Consider the following 15,772-nt stretch of genomic DNA (forward strand, 5'->3'; position numbering starts at 1 on the left):
TGTAGAAAACACTTCTGCAGTTAATGATTTTTGTCTTCCAAGTCAAACAGCAGTAATGTGCTGTCACTGAAGGCAAACCCAGGAAAAATAATATTTATCAAGTTAATTGCTTTGCTGGCTTTTTAAAAATTTAATTTATAATGCGCTAAGTATAGGCTTGAATTGTACTCAGCATCTTACAGGACCAAGCCTTTGTATTGCAGATTTCTTCAGGCAAAGACTGTATCTTGGTGGGTTTTTTTTTAAGTATTGTTTGCGTAGCCCTACAGGGCAATTATATGAGAATCTCAGATTTCATTTCATTTTAAAATATGTTTTTGATGTTTTGACTTGGAGAATATCAACCCTGCAGGTTAAAAAAGGCAAATAAAGGGGCCTCGGTGTTTATTATTTATAAAATGTTCTGACTTCTGACCTTGTGAGTCAGTTGAGACTTGTTGGCTAAACAGAATGTGAGGGGCGAGACAGGGAGCAGCTCAGGGCAGCACCAAAGCTGCTTAAAAAGGCAAAAAGTCAAGAACCCGCTTATTCTGGGGATCTTGACCCGAAATGTTGGCCGGTCCGTGGTCACAGCCCCGAGGTGCCCGGTGCTTTGCCGGACTTGTACAAATGCTGCTTTTCCGGGTGTTTTAAATCACGCCGGGGCTGTTCAGCTGGCCCGGGATGTTAATCAGGCTGTAATTAACGAGGCTGGGCAAAGTTCCCCACGGCGGGGCGGTGGAAGGCGCCGGCGGGGCCGCCCGCACGGAGCGCGCCCGAGTTTTCGGTGACCGTTCGGTTAATTATTAAACCTGCGAACAGGTGTCGGGCTCCGGGACGGGAGCGCGCGGGGAATAAGGGCGGGAAGGCGCGCGGGGAATAAGGGCGGGAAGGCACGCGGGACCGCTCCCTGAGGCGCGGGGCGGGGCCGCGCGCGAGACGCCGTCACCGTCACCTGTTGCCGCCGCGGGGCCGCGCCGGCGTCGAAAGGGTGCGGGCGGCGTGCGCGCCCCCGCCGGCAACGGGCGGCGCGCGTGCGCGAGCCGGCGGCGCCGGGCGGCGTGGAGGGGCCTGAGCCGCTTCCTCCTCCTCCTCCTCCTCATCCTCGCCCGGGGGGCGCGCGCGCGCGCAGGGGAGGGCAGGCGGCGGCGCGTGCTGGCGGCGGCGGGGGCGCGCGCGGGCTCGGTCTCGGCGGCGGCGCAGCGGGGGGATTGTTTGCGCCGCCGCTCGGGAAAGCGGAGCGCCAGGAACGCTCCCCGCCGCGCCCCCCCCCACTCCTCCTCCTCCTCCCCGCGCCCCGCCGCCGCCGTTCTCACGCCGGGCACCCACCCCGGAGCCAATATTCCCGAGATCAAGCGCTACGCGGCGGCGGCGGGGCCGGCGGCGGGGCCCGGGGCGGTCGTCGGGGCCGGGGGAGACCGCAGCGAGGCCGCCGCCGCCGCCGCCATGGAAGCGCTGGGACCCGGTGAGAGCCGCGGGGGCGCGGGGGGGGCGAGGCGGAGGGGGCGGCGCGGGGGCCCGGCCGCGGCCTGGCGGGCAGCGGCGGCGCGGGCAGGCGGGGCCCGGCGGGCCGTGGCAGCGGCAGGAGCGAGCGAGGCCGCGGGCCCGGGGGCTGCCCGCGCCATCCCGGGCGTTCGCGGCCGTGCCGGCGGCCACCGCGGGCTGTGGCGGGCGGGCCGGGCTGTGCCGCAGGCCGGGCCGCCGGTGACCCGCAGCAGGGCCCGGGCGCGGGGACACGCGGGCGGGCTCGGGGGCGGTTGGCAGCCCGTAAAGAGGAACTGCAGCGGGTCGCTGAACTTTGCGAGGAGATTTGCAGGTGTCCCCGCTGTCACCCGCCCCGACTGGCGGGGACTCGCCCGCCCGAGGGTACCGGGGTGGCCAGGCCGTGGGTGCGATGGTGACAGCGAGGGGACAGGGGAGCACGTAGGTCACTCAGTGCACACGGCAATGTGCTCCCTGTGCTGGGCTCCTGTGAGCCGTACAATAACGCGCTTTATTTTTGACATTGAGCCGTTATGGAGAGCCTGAGATGATACTTTCTGAAAATATATCCATTATTTTAATTTTTTTTAACAAGCTCTAGTGCTATTTTGCATGTGGCATTTTCTTACTTGTGTCTTATTCCATAATTATTCTTCTGTCAAACATCTCCAAGATGTATTTCTTGAGTTAAGTGGCCTGCACGTCTTATCAAGTTCCCCTTCAAACTATTAGTATAATCGAAGTAGCGTTAATTTTGGTGTGATAGGAAGGATTTATTGACACAAAGGTGCAATTCCAGAAGAATGCAGGTTTTAAGATAGCGGAGGGGTGGCTTGGCGAGCCTGCTCTGTGTGTGTATGATGTTGGGCGGCCTCTTTGGAGATCCTCTTTTAGTTCTGTAAAACTGCTTCCTGTCTGCAGTAACTTGGTTGAGGGTGCTCAGTATAAAACTAACAGAGAGTAGGAGAAATTAAAGGGCTAATTAGAACCCTAGAACTAGAACCCTAGTCAGGTAAAAATCCTGGTAAAATCGGTGTGACTTGCAGTGGCTTTCAAAGGGGAAAATAGTTCTTAATCTTTGAAAGTAAAACTTTAGAAAGGAGAAGGTGTTTTATCTCCCTTCATCAAAAGCGTGTGAGGTCAGTGTTGCCATGCCTGTGTACAGAACTTGTCAATACCGGGGGAGGAAAATGGGTAAATATAGTTGTCATTTAATCTCTTGCAGGAGGTCAGCGCCTGCACTTCAGACTAATTAGCACGGGATTAATGGATCATCTCTCTAGTATCCAAATAAGCATGGCAAACTTTGATTGCCCTGGATGATTCACGCTTGACCAGGCAGCTGTAGTTTTTAAAGTAGTATCTGAACCCCGGGATGGGTGTTATGGGGACGCTCATGGGTCTAGTGGGCTACAGGTGTTATTTCTGCTTAAAAACTCTCTGGGGTTTGTGTCCTCGGATAATTGTATTTGATAGTGTAGTAGCCACTGTAGTAGCCTGTAAGCCCGGTGTAGAAGGCTCCTGAGGCTGTGATAGGTTTTTAAAGCATCTTTTTAATGTTCTCTTAACACTGTGAGGAAGACTTAACTAGTGACTAGCTTGCGTGTGGGTGCTTTCTAAAGCCTCTAATAGTTTCCTCCTTATAACTCTTCCTGAAGCTCTTACTTTTGTATAAAGAAGTTATCTTCTCCAAATCTGTTAGGAGTCTATAACTCTTCATGCTTTCTCCCATATTCTTCTTTTTAGAAGAAAGCCTAAACCTTTCCTCACTCCTTTCTTCATATTGGAATTTTAAATTGGCTGAAATTGTGCTCTAGGGGAAAGGTGTTTAACTATTAACAAAAACGATGTGTTCATGATGTAAGGGAAATGACAAAACTTTTAGCTTAGATCCAATATGGAAATACAATTTTCATTTAGGTTAGAATAAAAATATCCCTTACTCACTTCCAGATAATATCAATTTTCAGGTAAAAATTGGGGATGTATGTCCTACATATGCCAAGAGTGACAGCATTAACATCTGAACTTTAAGCCTAGAGTGACAACAATGAAAAAATGTGGCTTGTGTGGCTATTGGCTGGTTCTAGAACTGGTGGTAGGAATGTATTTATCTTTACATTACGTAAAAGTACATAATACGTAAGTGGTTGCATTCTGTCTCAGCTCTCTGTGAAGTTCACAACCACAGTCGTGAATGAATGTCACTAGAACTTTCAGAATGAATGATGGCACTAACCTATACGTGCTTTGGGCAACGTGGGTTTTTACCTGTAAGTTCCAAGCAGCTGGAAGGCTGAGCCACTTGGAACGCTTCCATTTGCAGCCTCAGAACGCTGCTTAAGGCCGCTGGAGCACACCTGAGTGGCTGCTGCGCACAGTGACATCTCAGACGTGTCCCCTTGCTGTCCCCAGGGCCCCCAGCCAGCCTGTTCCAGCCCCCGCGCCGCCCCGGCCTGGGAACTGTGGGGAAACCCATCCGCCTCCTGGCCAATCACTTCCAGGTGCAGATCCCCAAGATCGATGTTTATCACTACGATGTCGATATCAAACCGGAAAAACGCCCCCGGAGAGTGAACAGGTATGATGTGGTTAATAAAAAAAGTTCTTTAAGAAAATGAGAAAAAGGAATTACAAAGTGTATAAGATTTTCTGTTCTTCAACCTAACTCAAATTCCTCTGCAGAGAGGTGGTGGATACTATGGTGAGACACTTCAAGATGCAGATATTTGGTGATCGGCAGCCTGGATACGATGGCAAACGAAACATGTACACTGCGCACCCGTTACCTATTGGCCGGGACAGAGTGAGTGTTGCTGTCAGGACCCTTAAGTGTCTGTGGGAAAACGGTTACAGTGTCATTTGAAAATGACATAAACCCAAATGCTGTCATGAGCGTTAGTGTCATCTCGGAAATGACAGACAGTGCCAGTCAGGGATTTCTAGGGACTTAACTGGTGTTTTAGTGAAGTTTGTGTTTGAGTTTCTAATTCCCAGCTCTTCAGTTGGAGAACTTGTCAGTGATACTGTGAACTAATATGTTGTGCTCTTTTGGCTATTAATAGATTTTTTTTTTTCCACCCTGGTAGAAACTTCCCGTTTCTCTATTCTAACCCTTGTTCTGTTGCTAAATGATAAAGTAGTTGTAGATAACAAATACGTTCGTTTGGTTTGGCTGAGCTGTTGAGATACATCCTGCTGGTCCATGAGAACGATGAGATCGGCTGCACTGGCCCTTGGTGCTCTGGGCTGTGCTCACCAGCTCCCCGCAATTCAACCAGTCCTGATCCAAAACTTCACCCCCATCTACTCTCCTCCCCGGGGATCTGGTTCTTGTTGGTACAGCGCCACGGGGAATACACAGGATGAGTTCACTTTTACTCTTTGGGCTGACCCTGTGTGAGAATCATCTCAAGTACTGTGCTACAACTCTGAGATTTGTGTTTCCCACTTAGTCTATTTTTTGGACCAAAAGGTTTCCTTGCCTTCCCATTTGGTTCACAAGGCATATTGCTGTTAATTGGCTGACTTAAAAAAATATGACTCACAGTTTTCCAGAGCTTTGATGTCACCATACTAATTACTGCTTAAAATTTACACTTCAGGTTACCTCAGTGTGGTTTCTCAGATGAATAAATTACAAGCTTTCAAAATCCGAAGGAAACCGATTGTAATATTTTAAGAGAACTACACATACTAATTGTCAAAAATATAGATTCAAAGGATACCGTAGGAGAAAAACATAACATTGCTTAGCGTTGTTATGGTCTGCAACCTGTAACAAAAGCTTGTGCTTAATTCTGTATCAGGTGGATATGGAGGTGACGCTTCCAGGAGAGGGGAAGGACCAGACGTTCAAAGTGTCCATTCAGTGGGTGTCTGTCGTCAGCCTCCAGCTGCTGCTGGAAGCTCTGGCCGGGCACTTGAATGAAGTTCCTGAAGATTCCGTGCAGGCGCTGGACGTGATCACACGGCACCTGCCCTCCATGAGGTGGGTGCTGGCGCTGCCTTCCTGCCTGGCTTCATCTCCTCTGTCTTACCGTCTGCATTAGTTATTACTCGCTGCTGTTCTGCTATTGCACTTCCCTACGGTAGAAGGGATGAGGGATGCGATTGTGTAATCCAACACCTGCCTTACAAATTTGCACTAGAAGAGGGAAATCTGATCTGAACTCGGGACTTGTATCTGCTGGTCATGTTTCTAACAGGAATTTGCTATAACCTTCCCAGCTGCGCTGTCATTAGAGGCTTTGTGTGCTTACCATAAGTTATCTCAAACAGTTCTAACGTACTGTAGAAATGCGTTTTAAACACTGTAGGAAAAAGGCGTATCAAAAAGAATGATCAAAATATAAATGTTGTTGATTTTTTCAGGTACACTCCCGTGGGTCGCTCCTTTTTCTCCCCCCCCGAAGGTTATTACCACCCCCTGGGCGGCGGCAGGGAGGTCTGGTTTGGTTTCCACCAGTCGGTCAGACCCGCCATGTGGAACATGATGCTCAACATTGATGGTATGTAGGAAATTCTGTCTCACTAATGTAACGGAGTTCTTTCTGCTTCTAAATTAAATGTCTTCTCTTTTATCTTAGTGTCAGCAACTGCTTTCTATCGTGCCCAGCCTATCATTGAGTTCATGTGTGAGGTCTTGGACATTCAGAACATCAATGAACAAACCAAGCCTCTTACAGACTCCCAGCGTGTCAAGTTTACCAAAGAAATCAGAGGTAAAGGCTTGTTCTGAAGCTGCTGCAACAAAATACTGGAAACCTGCTCATATTACACTGTCATGAAAATTTGCAAGGCACTTCGGAAACTGGCCTCTTCCTTTTTGCCTTCATCTTTTTCAAAGGTGACTCCTATGCTTGAAGTTATTTAGATGACTTTTGCGTTGGCTTTTCAGGTCTAAAAGTAGAGGTTACCCATTGTGGCCAGATGAAGAGAAAATACCGGGTTTGCAATGTTACTCGGAGACCAGCCAGTCATCAGACGTACGTATACGAGCACTTTCTGAGAATCTTTTAAATCTTGGACATCTTAGATATAGTAGGTAGATTGTTTATGGAAGAATAGTTGATTCTGGAGGTGAAGCAGCTGTGTGGCTTTACCAGAATGTTTAGTTGTAGTGGAGCAGAGGAATAGTGTGGGTTTAGACCACTGCTTTATTTCCTTCAATGCAGGAAAATGGAAGCTGTATCCTGATTTTAAATATAGTTATCAAAGGCTATAATTTTTTAAATGGCTGTGAAAAAATCAGTATATAGTCTGTAAAATGTTTTCATAAAGAAGAGATCCAGTAGCTAAGGAAAATAAATGTTTCAAGTCTGGAATAGATTTGTTTTTTCCATACCGTTTTTTCCTTTAAAAAAAGTCTTGAAAAGTCTAACCAGAACAAATGGCCTTTGTAGGTTTCCTCTGCAGCTGGAAAATGGGCAGGCAATGGAGTGCACAGTAGCTCAATATTTTAAGCAGAAGTACAGTCTGCAGCTAAAATATCCGCACCTTCCCTGTCTCCAAGTAGGACAGGAACAGAAACACACATACTTACCGCTTGAGGTAAGAATCTAAACTTCCTCTTGCACGTAGTATATCCTCTGTTAAACAGTGTCAGGCCACCTCCGCTGTCCCTGTGCAGGTGTGTAACATCGTGGCCGGCCAGAGGTGCATCAAGAAGCTGACGGACAATCAGACGTCCACTATGATCAAAGCAACTGCGAGATCCGCGCCCGACCGGCAGGAAGAAATCAGCAGACTAGTAAGTGTGTTTTCCAGCCAAACAGTCTGTTGTCGTGTCTTACGGCTCTCCCAGAAGCATTGTAGCATATAATGATAAGCAGAATGACCAAGAACTGCAGAAGTTAAAAAATCTGACTTCTTTCAAACAAGTCCTTTTCAATAGAAAGCCTATTCATGGCAAAGAAGACAGAGCCACTTGAAACGTGCAGTGTAGTTACAGAAATACTTTTCTTCTCGCCAGGTGAAAAGCAACAGTATGGTTGGTGGACCTGATCCGTATCTGAAGGAGTTTGGCATCGTTGTCCATAATGAAATGACGGAGTTGACAGGCAGAGTTTTGCCAGCACCGATGCTGCAATATGGAGGCAGGGTGAGCTTTCATGCTGTGTAAAATACCTCGTCCTGAGACTGTTCCCTAGATCTTCTCATAAGGTTTCCTTTGTACGAGCACTGTTCGGCTACAGTCAAAACAGTATTTTATGTTTAATTTGCCTTTGGTTTCTACCTAGAACAAGACTGTGGCCACACCAAACCAGGGTGTGTGGGACATGAGAGGGAAACAGTTCTATGCTGGCATCGAGATTAAAGTCTGGGCTGTTGCCTGTTTTGCTCCTCAAAAACAATGCAGGGAGGATTTACTAAAGTAAGTATTTTCCTGTTAATTCCAGATACCTATTTCAACATTTATTCTCCTCATGTTTCTGAAAGGTGATGTGCAGTACAAGTTGATTTTAATCCATGTAATAGTAAAAAGAGGAAATGACAGTTCTGCAGTGTTTTAAATATTTAGAACTTGAGAGAAAGCTACGAAAAAGTTCATAACCTAATTGGCCAGCCAGGCAAAGCATTAATTCCCTTACAGCCGAGGCTGCGTTTCCTGCTCTGGGGGCTGCATTCCACTTGTATTCCGTTGTTTTTACAAATAACCAATGATAGTCTTTCATTCTAAAACCCGAACTTTATTTTTTGCCATGTATTTAATTTACAGGAGTTTCACAGACCAGCTGCGCAAGATCTCAAAGGATGCGGGGATGCCCATCCAAGGCCAGCCCTGTTTCTGCAAATACGCCCAGGGTGCGGACAGCGTGGAGCCCATGTTTAAACACTTAAAACTGACTTATGTTGGTCTGCAGCTGATTGTGGTGATTCTACCCGGGAAGACGCCTGTGTACGGTATGAAGAAGAGGCTGTAAAGTGTTAATGAATGGCACAGCAAGTGGGCATCTTGTTAAGCACTTCAGCAGTAGGAAGGAGACGCAGGCAACATGTTCTGTTTACAGAGGGGTTTTGGAGTTGGGTTTGTCAGGCCAGGGAGAACTTGTATGAGGGCAAACAGAACCTGTGTCAGTAACTTCTAAGGATCTGAATTAGAATGACGTGAAAAAAATATAAGAAAAAGCAAATGGAACTACTGGCTGTTCAGGTAGTTTGAAGTACTAAATTATTTTTCTGTCACAGCTGAAGTAAAGCGAGTTGGTGACACTCTCCTAGGAATGGCCACTCAGTGTGTTCAGGTAAAGAATGTGGTAAAAACCTCACCGCAAACGCTGTCCAACCTGTGTCTGAAGATAAATGCAAAGCTTGGAGGAATCAACAATGTGCTTGTGCCTCATCAAAGGTGAGATTAAATCTAAAGTTCTTCTTGAAGTCTGGATTGTCAAGCAAAACGGTGTAGTTAGTTTCGTTTGCTAAAATGGTATCTTTCAAAATACGGCGTGCTATGGAAATACCCACAGTCTGAAGTGGACAGAGGATGCTTCTGCATTCCGAATGTGCTGAGGAGCACCTGCTGCTAGAGCTGTCCGGCAGTGTGTGAAAACAAGCTCACACAGGCTTTTTTTTCCATATCTCTTTGGGTTCACTCAATCTTACCTGTTCCCTTTGCCACCTCCCCAAGTGTACTGTATGTCCCTCCAAACGGTGAGAAATTAGTGAGGAGTAACTTGTGATAAATGCTTGTAACTTTGTCTGCCTTTGCTCCTTCCCTTTTCACTTTCTGTTCTCTCTGGACTGTGAGAGATGGAGGCAGAGACCTTTGTCCTTAAACATTCTGACAGGATTTCGGTTCTCTTGAACAGTTTGGATATACCTTGGTTGTCATTTTGTTTTCCTTCCTCACCTGCCTTCTTTGTATTGTTATTTATTTAATGAACCTCAACCCTGTTGAACAGGCCCTCGGTGTTCCAGCAGCCAGTGATCTTCCTGGGCGCAGACGTCACTCACCCTCCCGCCGGGGACGGGAAGAAGCCGTCCATCGCCGCGGTGGTGGGCAGCATGGACGGGCACCCCAGCCGCTACTGCGCCACGGTCCGCGTGCAGACGTCGCGCCAGGAAACCTCCCAGGAGCTGCTCTACAGCCAGGAGGTCATACAGGACCTGACCAACATGGTGCGAGAATTACTCATCCAGTTCTACAAATCCACTCGGTTCAAGCCCACGAGGATCATTTACTACAGAGGAGGAGTATCGGAAGGACAGATGAAGCAGGTATTGTCTAATGGTTTCGTGTTTGCTTGGGAAAAGGGATTCGCCCTTGAAAATACGTGTATTTATGCGGATTGCATTTAAGCAGTTTCATTGAGTTTTCCTGGGCAAGCACAATGTACAGTTATCCTGTCTGATCACGCATTCGTACATGGAAAAAAATGCAAATAATATTATATGTACTGAATTTAGCACCTTACAGTGAAATCTTCTACTTCTAGGTAGCTTGGCCAGAACTGATAGCAATCCGGAAGGCCTGTATTAGTTTGGAAGAAGATTATAGACCAGGAATAACCTACATTGTTGTGCAGAAAAGGCATCACACCCGACTATTCTGTGCTGACAAAACTGAAAGGGCAAGTAATGTTGACTACATAAGGAGGAGGTGATGGCAACAGGAAAGTAAAGTTGTTGGTTAAGTGGGGTGGTGTCCATCCTGCCCACTGAAACAGAATTAATCTGTACAAGCAGTAGAGGTTTTGTGCAAACCAAAATAGCCAGTTCCTCCCTTTTTTATTGCTCTGGATCAAGCGGTCAGATGGAACAGCGAGTTCCCAGCCCCTTTTGGAGCAGGTGTACCCTATTTCCCTGCAGCTGTACCTTGGGATTTTATAGCCTGGGTGGGATTCCTGACTAAAACCTGAATTAGTTGTTCAGTTTGTCGCCCGTTCTGTCTCTAGATGCATCTGTAAGATTTGCCCATGGCACAAATGCACAAGCCAACTAAGAAACCTTTTTTTAGGAAAGTTATGGATCTCAGGTTTGCTTGAAAAATACAGATCTCTGGGGTGTGAGGGCAAACAAGGGTATGAGAAATAAATTTATCTCAGAAAACCTGCGTTTTCAGATCCCAAATGACTTGCGTAGGCTTGATCCCACTCTGCAATTTTAATGGTACTGGCAAGTATTTTATTTTTCTCTGATGACGCACCAATTGGATTTGGCGAAGTTTCTAAAAATGAACTTGCGGAGAACATTTTCATTCCTCCCGTGTAAACGACCTTAATATTTTCCACCTTTTTGAGCAGTAGATTCTGAAACAGCTTTGAGCAGAGCCTACCTTAGGAGCTATTTTTGTGTCATTTCCAAAAAAACCCATAGGCTAATAATAAACTTTCCTCGATAGGTGGGTAAGAGCGGCAACGTACCAGCGGGCACTACTGTGGACAGCACCATCACGCATCCTTCTGAGTTTGACTTTTACCTCTGTAGCCACGCAGGGATTCAGGTAATGAATCGAGCTCGGGCTGTGCAACTAAATCTTTATCATTGTCCCCCTGAGTAACGTCGCTTGGCAGCCGTACAGGCGCATCAGTTCACTCGCTCTTCAGGGTGCTGGCAGAAGGTACAACCTTCAGGTCCCCTCGTGGTTTTTGCTGCTGCTCTGCAGCCGACCGCTCCTCTGTTCTCCGCAGGGAACCAGCCGGCCCTCCCACTACCAGGTCTTGTGGGACGACAACTGTTTTACGGCAGACGAGCTCCAGCTGCTGACGTACCAGCTGTGTCACACCTACGTCCGCTGTACGCGGTCGGTCTCTATTCCAGCTCCTGCCTACTACGCCCGGCTGGTGGCGTTCAGGGCCAGGTACCATCTGGTGGACAAGGATCACGACAGGTAAGGAACTGCACCTTGTCTTGGTGGCTGGAAAACGGCCCTGAATTACTGCTCGGTTCACGGCTCTGTGCGTGTCTCTGCGTTTTTCAGCGCCGAAGGCAGCCACGTGTCGGGACAGAGCAACGGGCGCGATCCTCAGGCTCTGGCGAAGGCGGTGCAGATCCACCACGATACTCAGCATACCATGTATTTTGCTTGAGAGCGTCTGGGGAGATGGGGGCAAAACCCCCAACCCGCGCAGTCCTGAAATGTTGCGAACGGCTCCTGCTGCAGCCGGGGCCCAGCTTGGCTCAGGCTGCCCAGTACCAGCAGCTCTGAACAGTCGCACTGAGTCTGTGCTTCACAGCGATGTCTGATGCACCAACACAATTGAGCCATTTGTTTCATTGTTTTATGTCATAGAAATTCATAGACTTGTCTTTTCTGATGCATTGGACTGAATTTTTACCTCAAAGCGCAAAAGGCCGATCATCCTGAAATTTTTAAAGGACTTGGCACGAAAGGTTTCTATTGAATATTTTGCTAGCTGTCATTTTTAAGTTATATTCTCATCCCATGAGTTTATCACGACGACTGATTCCCCGTCTTCATGCACTGCTTAGTGAGTATGCGTGTTCCGGCAAAACGTTTTACTCCGGTTCAATGTAATTGTTCTATTGTGTGGGGCCATAGATTTTTTTAATGGAGATTTTAGACTTCACTACTGTAAATGCCTTTTAACAAACATAACTTTCACAGGTATTGCAGTTTTTTGTCGGTTTTACTAATTATCTTTTTAATCTCTGCAGACTTTGGCTGCAAAGCAATTGCACTATATTGCGAGTTCAAATAGGTGGTTCTTGTTCTGTGAATGTGTAATATAAGCAGATAGTGATGCCTGTCAGTAGATTTTAATTATAATGGTGATAAATAATACTGCCATGGTATCGTAACAAGTTCTGAACCATCGTTTCCCCCTCTAAAAACGATAAAAAACGACAAAAAAATATTAGCTTTTAGGTATTTTGCAAACTTTTACAAAAGTGCCCACTTTATGCTGCTGTGTGGTTTGATAAATCGAAATGATTTTAAGACTTTTTTCTCATAGGAGGTTTAACTTTGGCAATAAATAGTTGTTTTTTAAGCCCCCCCCGACAGTGTAGTTTTCTAGCTGAGGATTGTGCATGAGTTCAACCAACGTTCTCGTGTCGTTTTCTCAACACACGATTTGGCAGTTTCTGAAACCAATTAGAAAAGACACGCTTCCATGGTTTTTTTTTTTTAAGAATTATTTTTAACTGTTTTATATTCACTGTTGGTTTCCTGTCTACAACGTGTTTTTATAAGCTTGGAAACTGGGTGTTACGTGTAGGAAGGCTCGCCAGCCTGTACAGTCTAAATGTATCGTGTGACAGGCAACCTAAGGACTTGTACCAGCATTTTAAGCTCTTTTTTCCCCTTTTCCTTTGTTTTTCCCCCCCCGGGAATGGAGGTTGCGCACACAACTGCATTGATGTCTAACCAGTGTACAGCTCATTTACTGATTGCATCCCAGCCGAGAAATTGGGGGATTTTAAATCCGTTTGGCTTTTTTTAGAATGGAGAATTCCAGAATTTATTTCTGGAATAGAGAACAGGGGCTTGGTTGCACAGAATCCACCAACATCGTACGTTCAGACTCGATTCCTCGCAGTGTAAACCTGAGTTAGAGCAGATCAAAAGCCTGTTCCTAAACCAATTAGAGCCAACGGCGCCACTTTGGTAAGAGAATTTGGCGAATCTGTGCTGCCCATGCGGGGTTTGCTGCTGGTCCAGAATCAAGGAACCAGCCCCTCCGCATTTCCACAATATAAAATGCTGTTTCCTTCAGTCTTTAAGCTTGTAAATAAATTAAAGTTTACATTTCTAAATGCTGGGTTTTTTCAGTTGTACCAGAGTACACTGAACTTAGTCTTCAAACAGTTTTATAACCTTCTATCAAGTAGTATGTCTCATTAAATTAAGTTTAAACTCTTGTTTCTTTTCTGTTGAAAACGGGACTGAAGGGAACTCTGCTCCTGGCCCATGCTGTGGACAGGTTTAGATTGAAAAAAAAGAAGAAAATATATATATTCTTTTAAGTTTTCTTTTTTTTTTAAAGAATACCTCACTTGTGTAATAAAATCAGGACATGTGGGTGAGAGACTGACCGCTGCTTCAGCTAGATGGCTGCTTTTCTCAGTACTCGTTCAGGGAGAACACAAAAACCCCCTTTTTAGAATGAACTCTGACTGACCCAACACATACAGAGAACTTTTGGCACCTTGAAAAGGAACCGCGCACCCTTTTTAGGTTCTAGGATCCAAGATCGCTATTTTGCATTTGTGCACTAGGCGAGAATGTGGCTGGTTTAAACAAGGGTGCGTAAGAAGTAACTTAATTTTATCACCAGTTCGTTAGTTGTCCAGTGCCAAGCACTCCCAGCTCAGATCAAGTGACGCGAGAGCCTCTCCTTTGTTTGCCTGAGTATTTAAGCTCAGACTAGGGGGCTGTTAGACCTCGACTAAGGCCAGGACCTGAGCTCAGTGTGGTGTTAACCCACCGCACCACAGGGCTGGGGCTTTGGGGGCAGAACACTCGAGTTCAGGCCCGTGATGAGGCCGAGATCAGAGTTTGGGCAGCGCTGTCCTACACAGGCCTGAGTCTGAGTCTGATGGTTGGGCTGGACGATCTGGATTAACCCCTTGGGACTGACTGAATCATGATGCATGTGTCAATCAATGGGAAGATGTGCATTCTGTAGCTGTAGTTCTTAGGGTGTTTTGGGTTTGTTTTTGTTTTTGGTTTTTTTTTATAAATAACGCCTGTTGGCCACTGTTTAGCTCTGTGGTGTGAAAGGTTTTAAATGTAGCAAAGTTTAAAGAGTTGGGGAAGGGGGTGGTTGACGTAAGACAAAGGCAGAAAATGCCACTTTTTCAGCCCAGTTCTGCTTGCTTTGTGACCAGCTGGACTCTGGCCATCGCTCGTTCGCCTCTCGCCGACCTGCCCAGCCGTAAGTACCAATCTTAGCGCCGTAAGTACCGACCTTAGCGCCGTAAGTACCACAAGGGCAGGACGTGTCACCCAGCGCGGCTCTAGCCCCGACACGGCGCCGGAGCCCTTTAATCCGCGGCGACAGCTTTGCCCCTCGGGCGGGGATACGGGCACCTTAGTTCAGAGCCAGCGTTTAACAAAACCGACCCCCAAAGTACCTTCGTGGATGTGCTGTAGGATTTTTCTTGCTCAATAGCAAGGGAGTAGCTCTGCTTTCATTTTCGGAAGGCAGGGTGGGAGGGCATTGTATCAATACTGTCTCAACTGCAAGGTTTTTTCCTTGTGCACTGGAGGAAAGATCTTGTAATATCACGTACAGATTTTCTTATACCTTGCTATTGACATTTTCATATTTCTATGTCTAGAGGCTGAAACTTCAATGTAAAATGTTTGCATTTGTTCATTTTGACTTATGATGTAATTTTCGTTTCTATATTGTTAGACTTGTAATGTTTAAAATGGTATTTTATTAAATTTGGACTGGATGTATGTCTATAGCAATACGAGGTACTCTTTCTAAACTGTTATGGGTGGGTTGCAGCCCCATGTTGCGATAAGATGCTGGTTGTGTACAATTTGCAATGTATTTCTTTTCTTTTTTTTAGCCTGCAGGGATATTTTGTGTTCATGTGTCCAAAAATGAGAAGAATAATAATAAAAATTGGCATTATTGTGCCAAATGTTCTGTTTTTCCTCGTTGATGTCTATTAAATGCAATGTACAGAGTGAGCAACCGATACTGTTGCCTGTATACAAATGTCTTAAATTATTTAACTTTTAATTAAAACTTGTACACAATGTGTAACCTGTGGAACTCATTGCCACAACATATTTATTTCCGATGTGCAAGGATTTAGAAGGCGCTAGAACTACGGATAATATCCCGTGGTACTAACGCGGGGTCAAATTGCTGTTGGCAGAGCCTGCGCCAACCAGCGGATGTTCACAACGGGCCTATTTATTTTATTCTTTAATGTTCTCAGAAATTCTATAGCAATGTCTAGAGAAAATATGGTGTCGATAGACTCTGTATCTGCCTGGGGATGTGATTCTATATTAGAGAGTCGCTAATTAATAAATGGAAGAGCTGTTTGCTTTATTCATCTTCTCTATTTCAGGTGAGGGGTGGTTGTTTCCTCAGACAACTGGACAGAAAAAGCTTTTTGGATGAGGCTGCAAGTGAACTCGAGACACAATTAAAACAACCTGCTTTTCCAGCAACCCCTGCTCTGGGCTCTGTGGGGTTGGCAACCAAGGTTGTTCAGCCCAAAAGCAAAGGCTGAGTTTATCCTTCTGCCTCCTGAAAATGATGTAAAAATCACCTGGACCAAACCCAGGAACCTGGAGCTGCAAAGAGCTTTAGTGACCTTGCGCTCAACTAAGGAGTGAAAACATTTCAATAGTTTGAATGTCTGGGGTTTTCTTCCA

The 15,772-nt window shown here is 46.4% G+C and overlaps 1 protein-coding gene across 1 annotated transcript; it reads left to right on the forward strand.

The window, feature by feature from the left end:
- The first annotated feature begins 1,057 nt into the window (after window positions 1-1,057).
- Window positions 1,058-15,290, forward strand: LOC308048397 (protein argonaute-4). The gene is made up of 19 exons (XM_080357545.1): window positions 1,058-1,444; window positions 3,877-4,042; window positions 4,147-4,267; window positions 5,271-5,452; window positions 5,836-5,972; window positions 6,051-6,185; window positions 6,362-6,449; window positions 6,867-7,014; window positions 7,094-7,213; window positions 7,436-7,564; window positions 7,704-7,837; window positions 8,183-8,367; window positions 8,653-8,812; window positions 9,366-9,681; window positions 9,900-10,034; window positions 10,805-10,906; window positions 11,094-11,293; window positions 11,384-11,894; window positions 14,231-15,290. The coding sequence occupies exons 1-18, from the start codon at window positions 1,426-1,428 to the stop codon at window positions 11,490-11,492; spliced, it is 2,586 nt and encodes an 861-aa protein (XP_080213671.1). The 5' UTR covers window positions 1,058-1,425; the 3' UTR covers window positions 11,493-11,894; window positions 14,231-15,290.
- Window positions 15,291-15,772: the final 482 nt, after the last annotated feature.

The sequence above is a fragment of the Nesoenas mayeri genome (genome assembly GCF_963082525.1).
Source record: "Nesoenas mayeri genome assembly, chromosome: 21".
Lineage (NCBI taxonomy): Eukaryota > Metazoa > Chordata > Aves > Columbiformes > Columbidae > Nesoenas > Nesoenas mayeri.

Bases quoted from the DNA above. Each gene is read 5' to 3' on its own strand.
- LOC308048397 (XM_080357545.1), top strand. The intron at 4,043-4,146 runs GTATGATGTGGT...ATTCCTCTGCAG, and splicing joins CGCCCCCGGAGAGTGAACAG to AGAGGTGGTGGATACTATGG. The intron at 6,450-6,866 runs GTACGTATACGA...TGGCCTTTGTAG, and splicing joins AGACCAGCCAGTCATCAGAC to GTTTCCTCTGCAGCTGGAAA.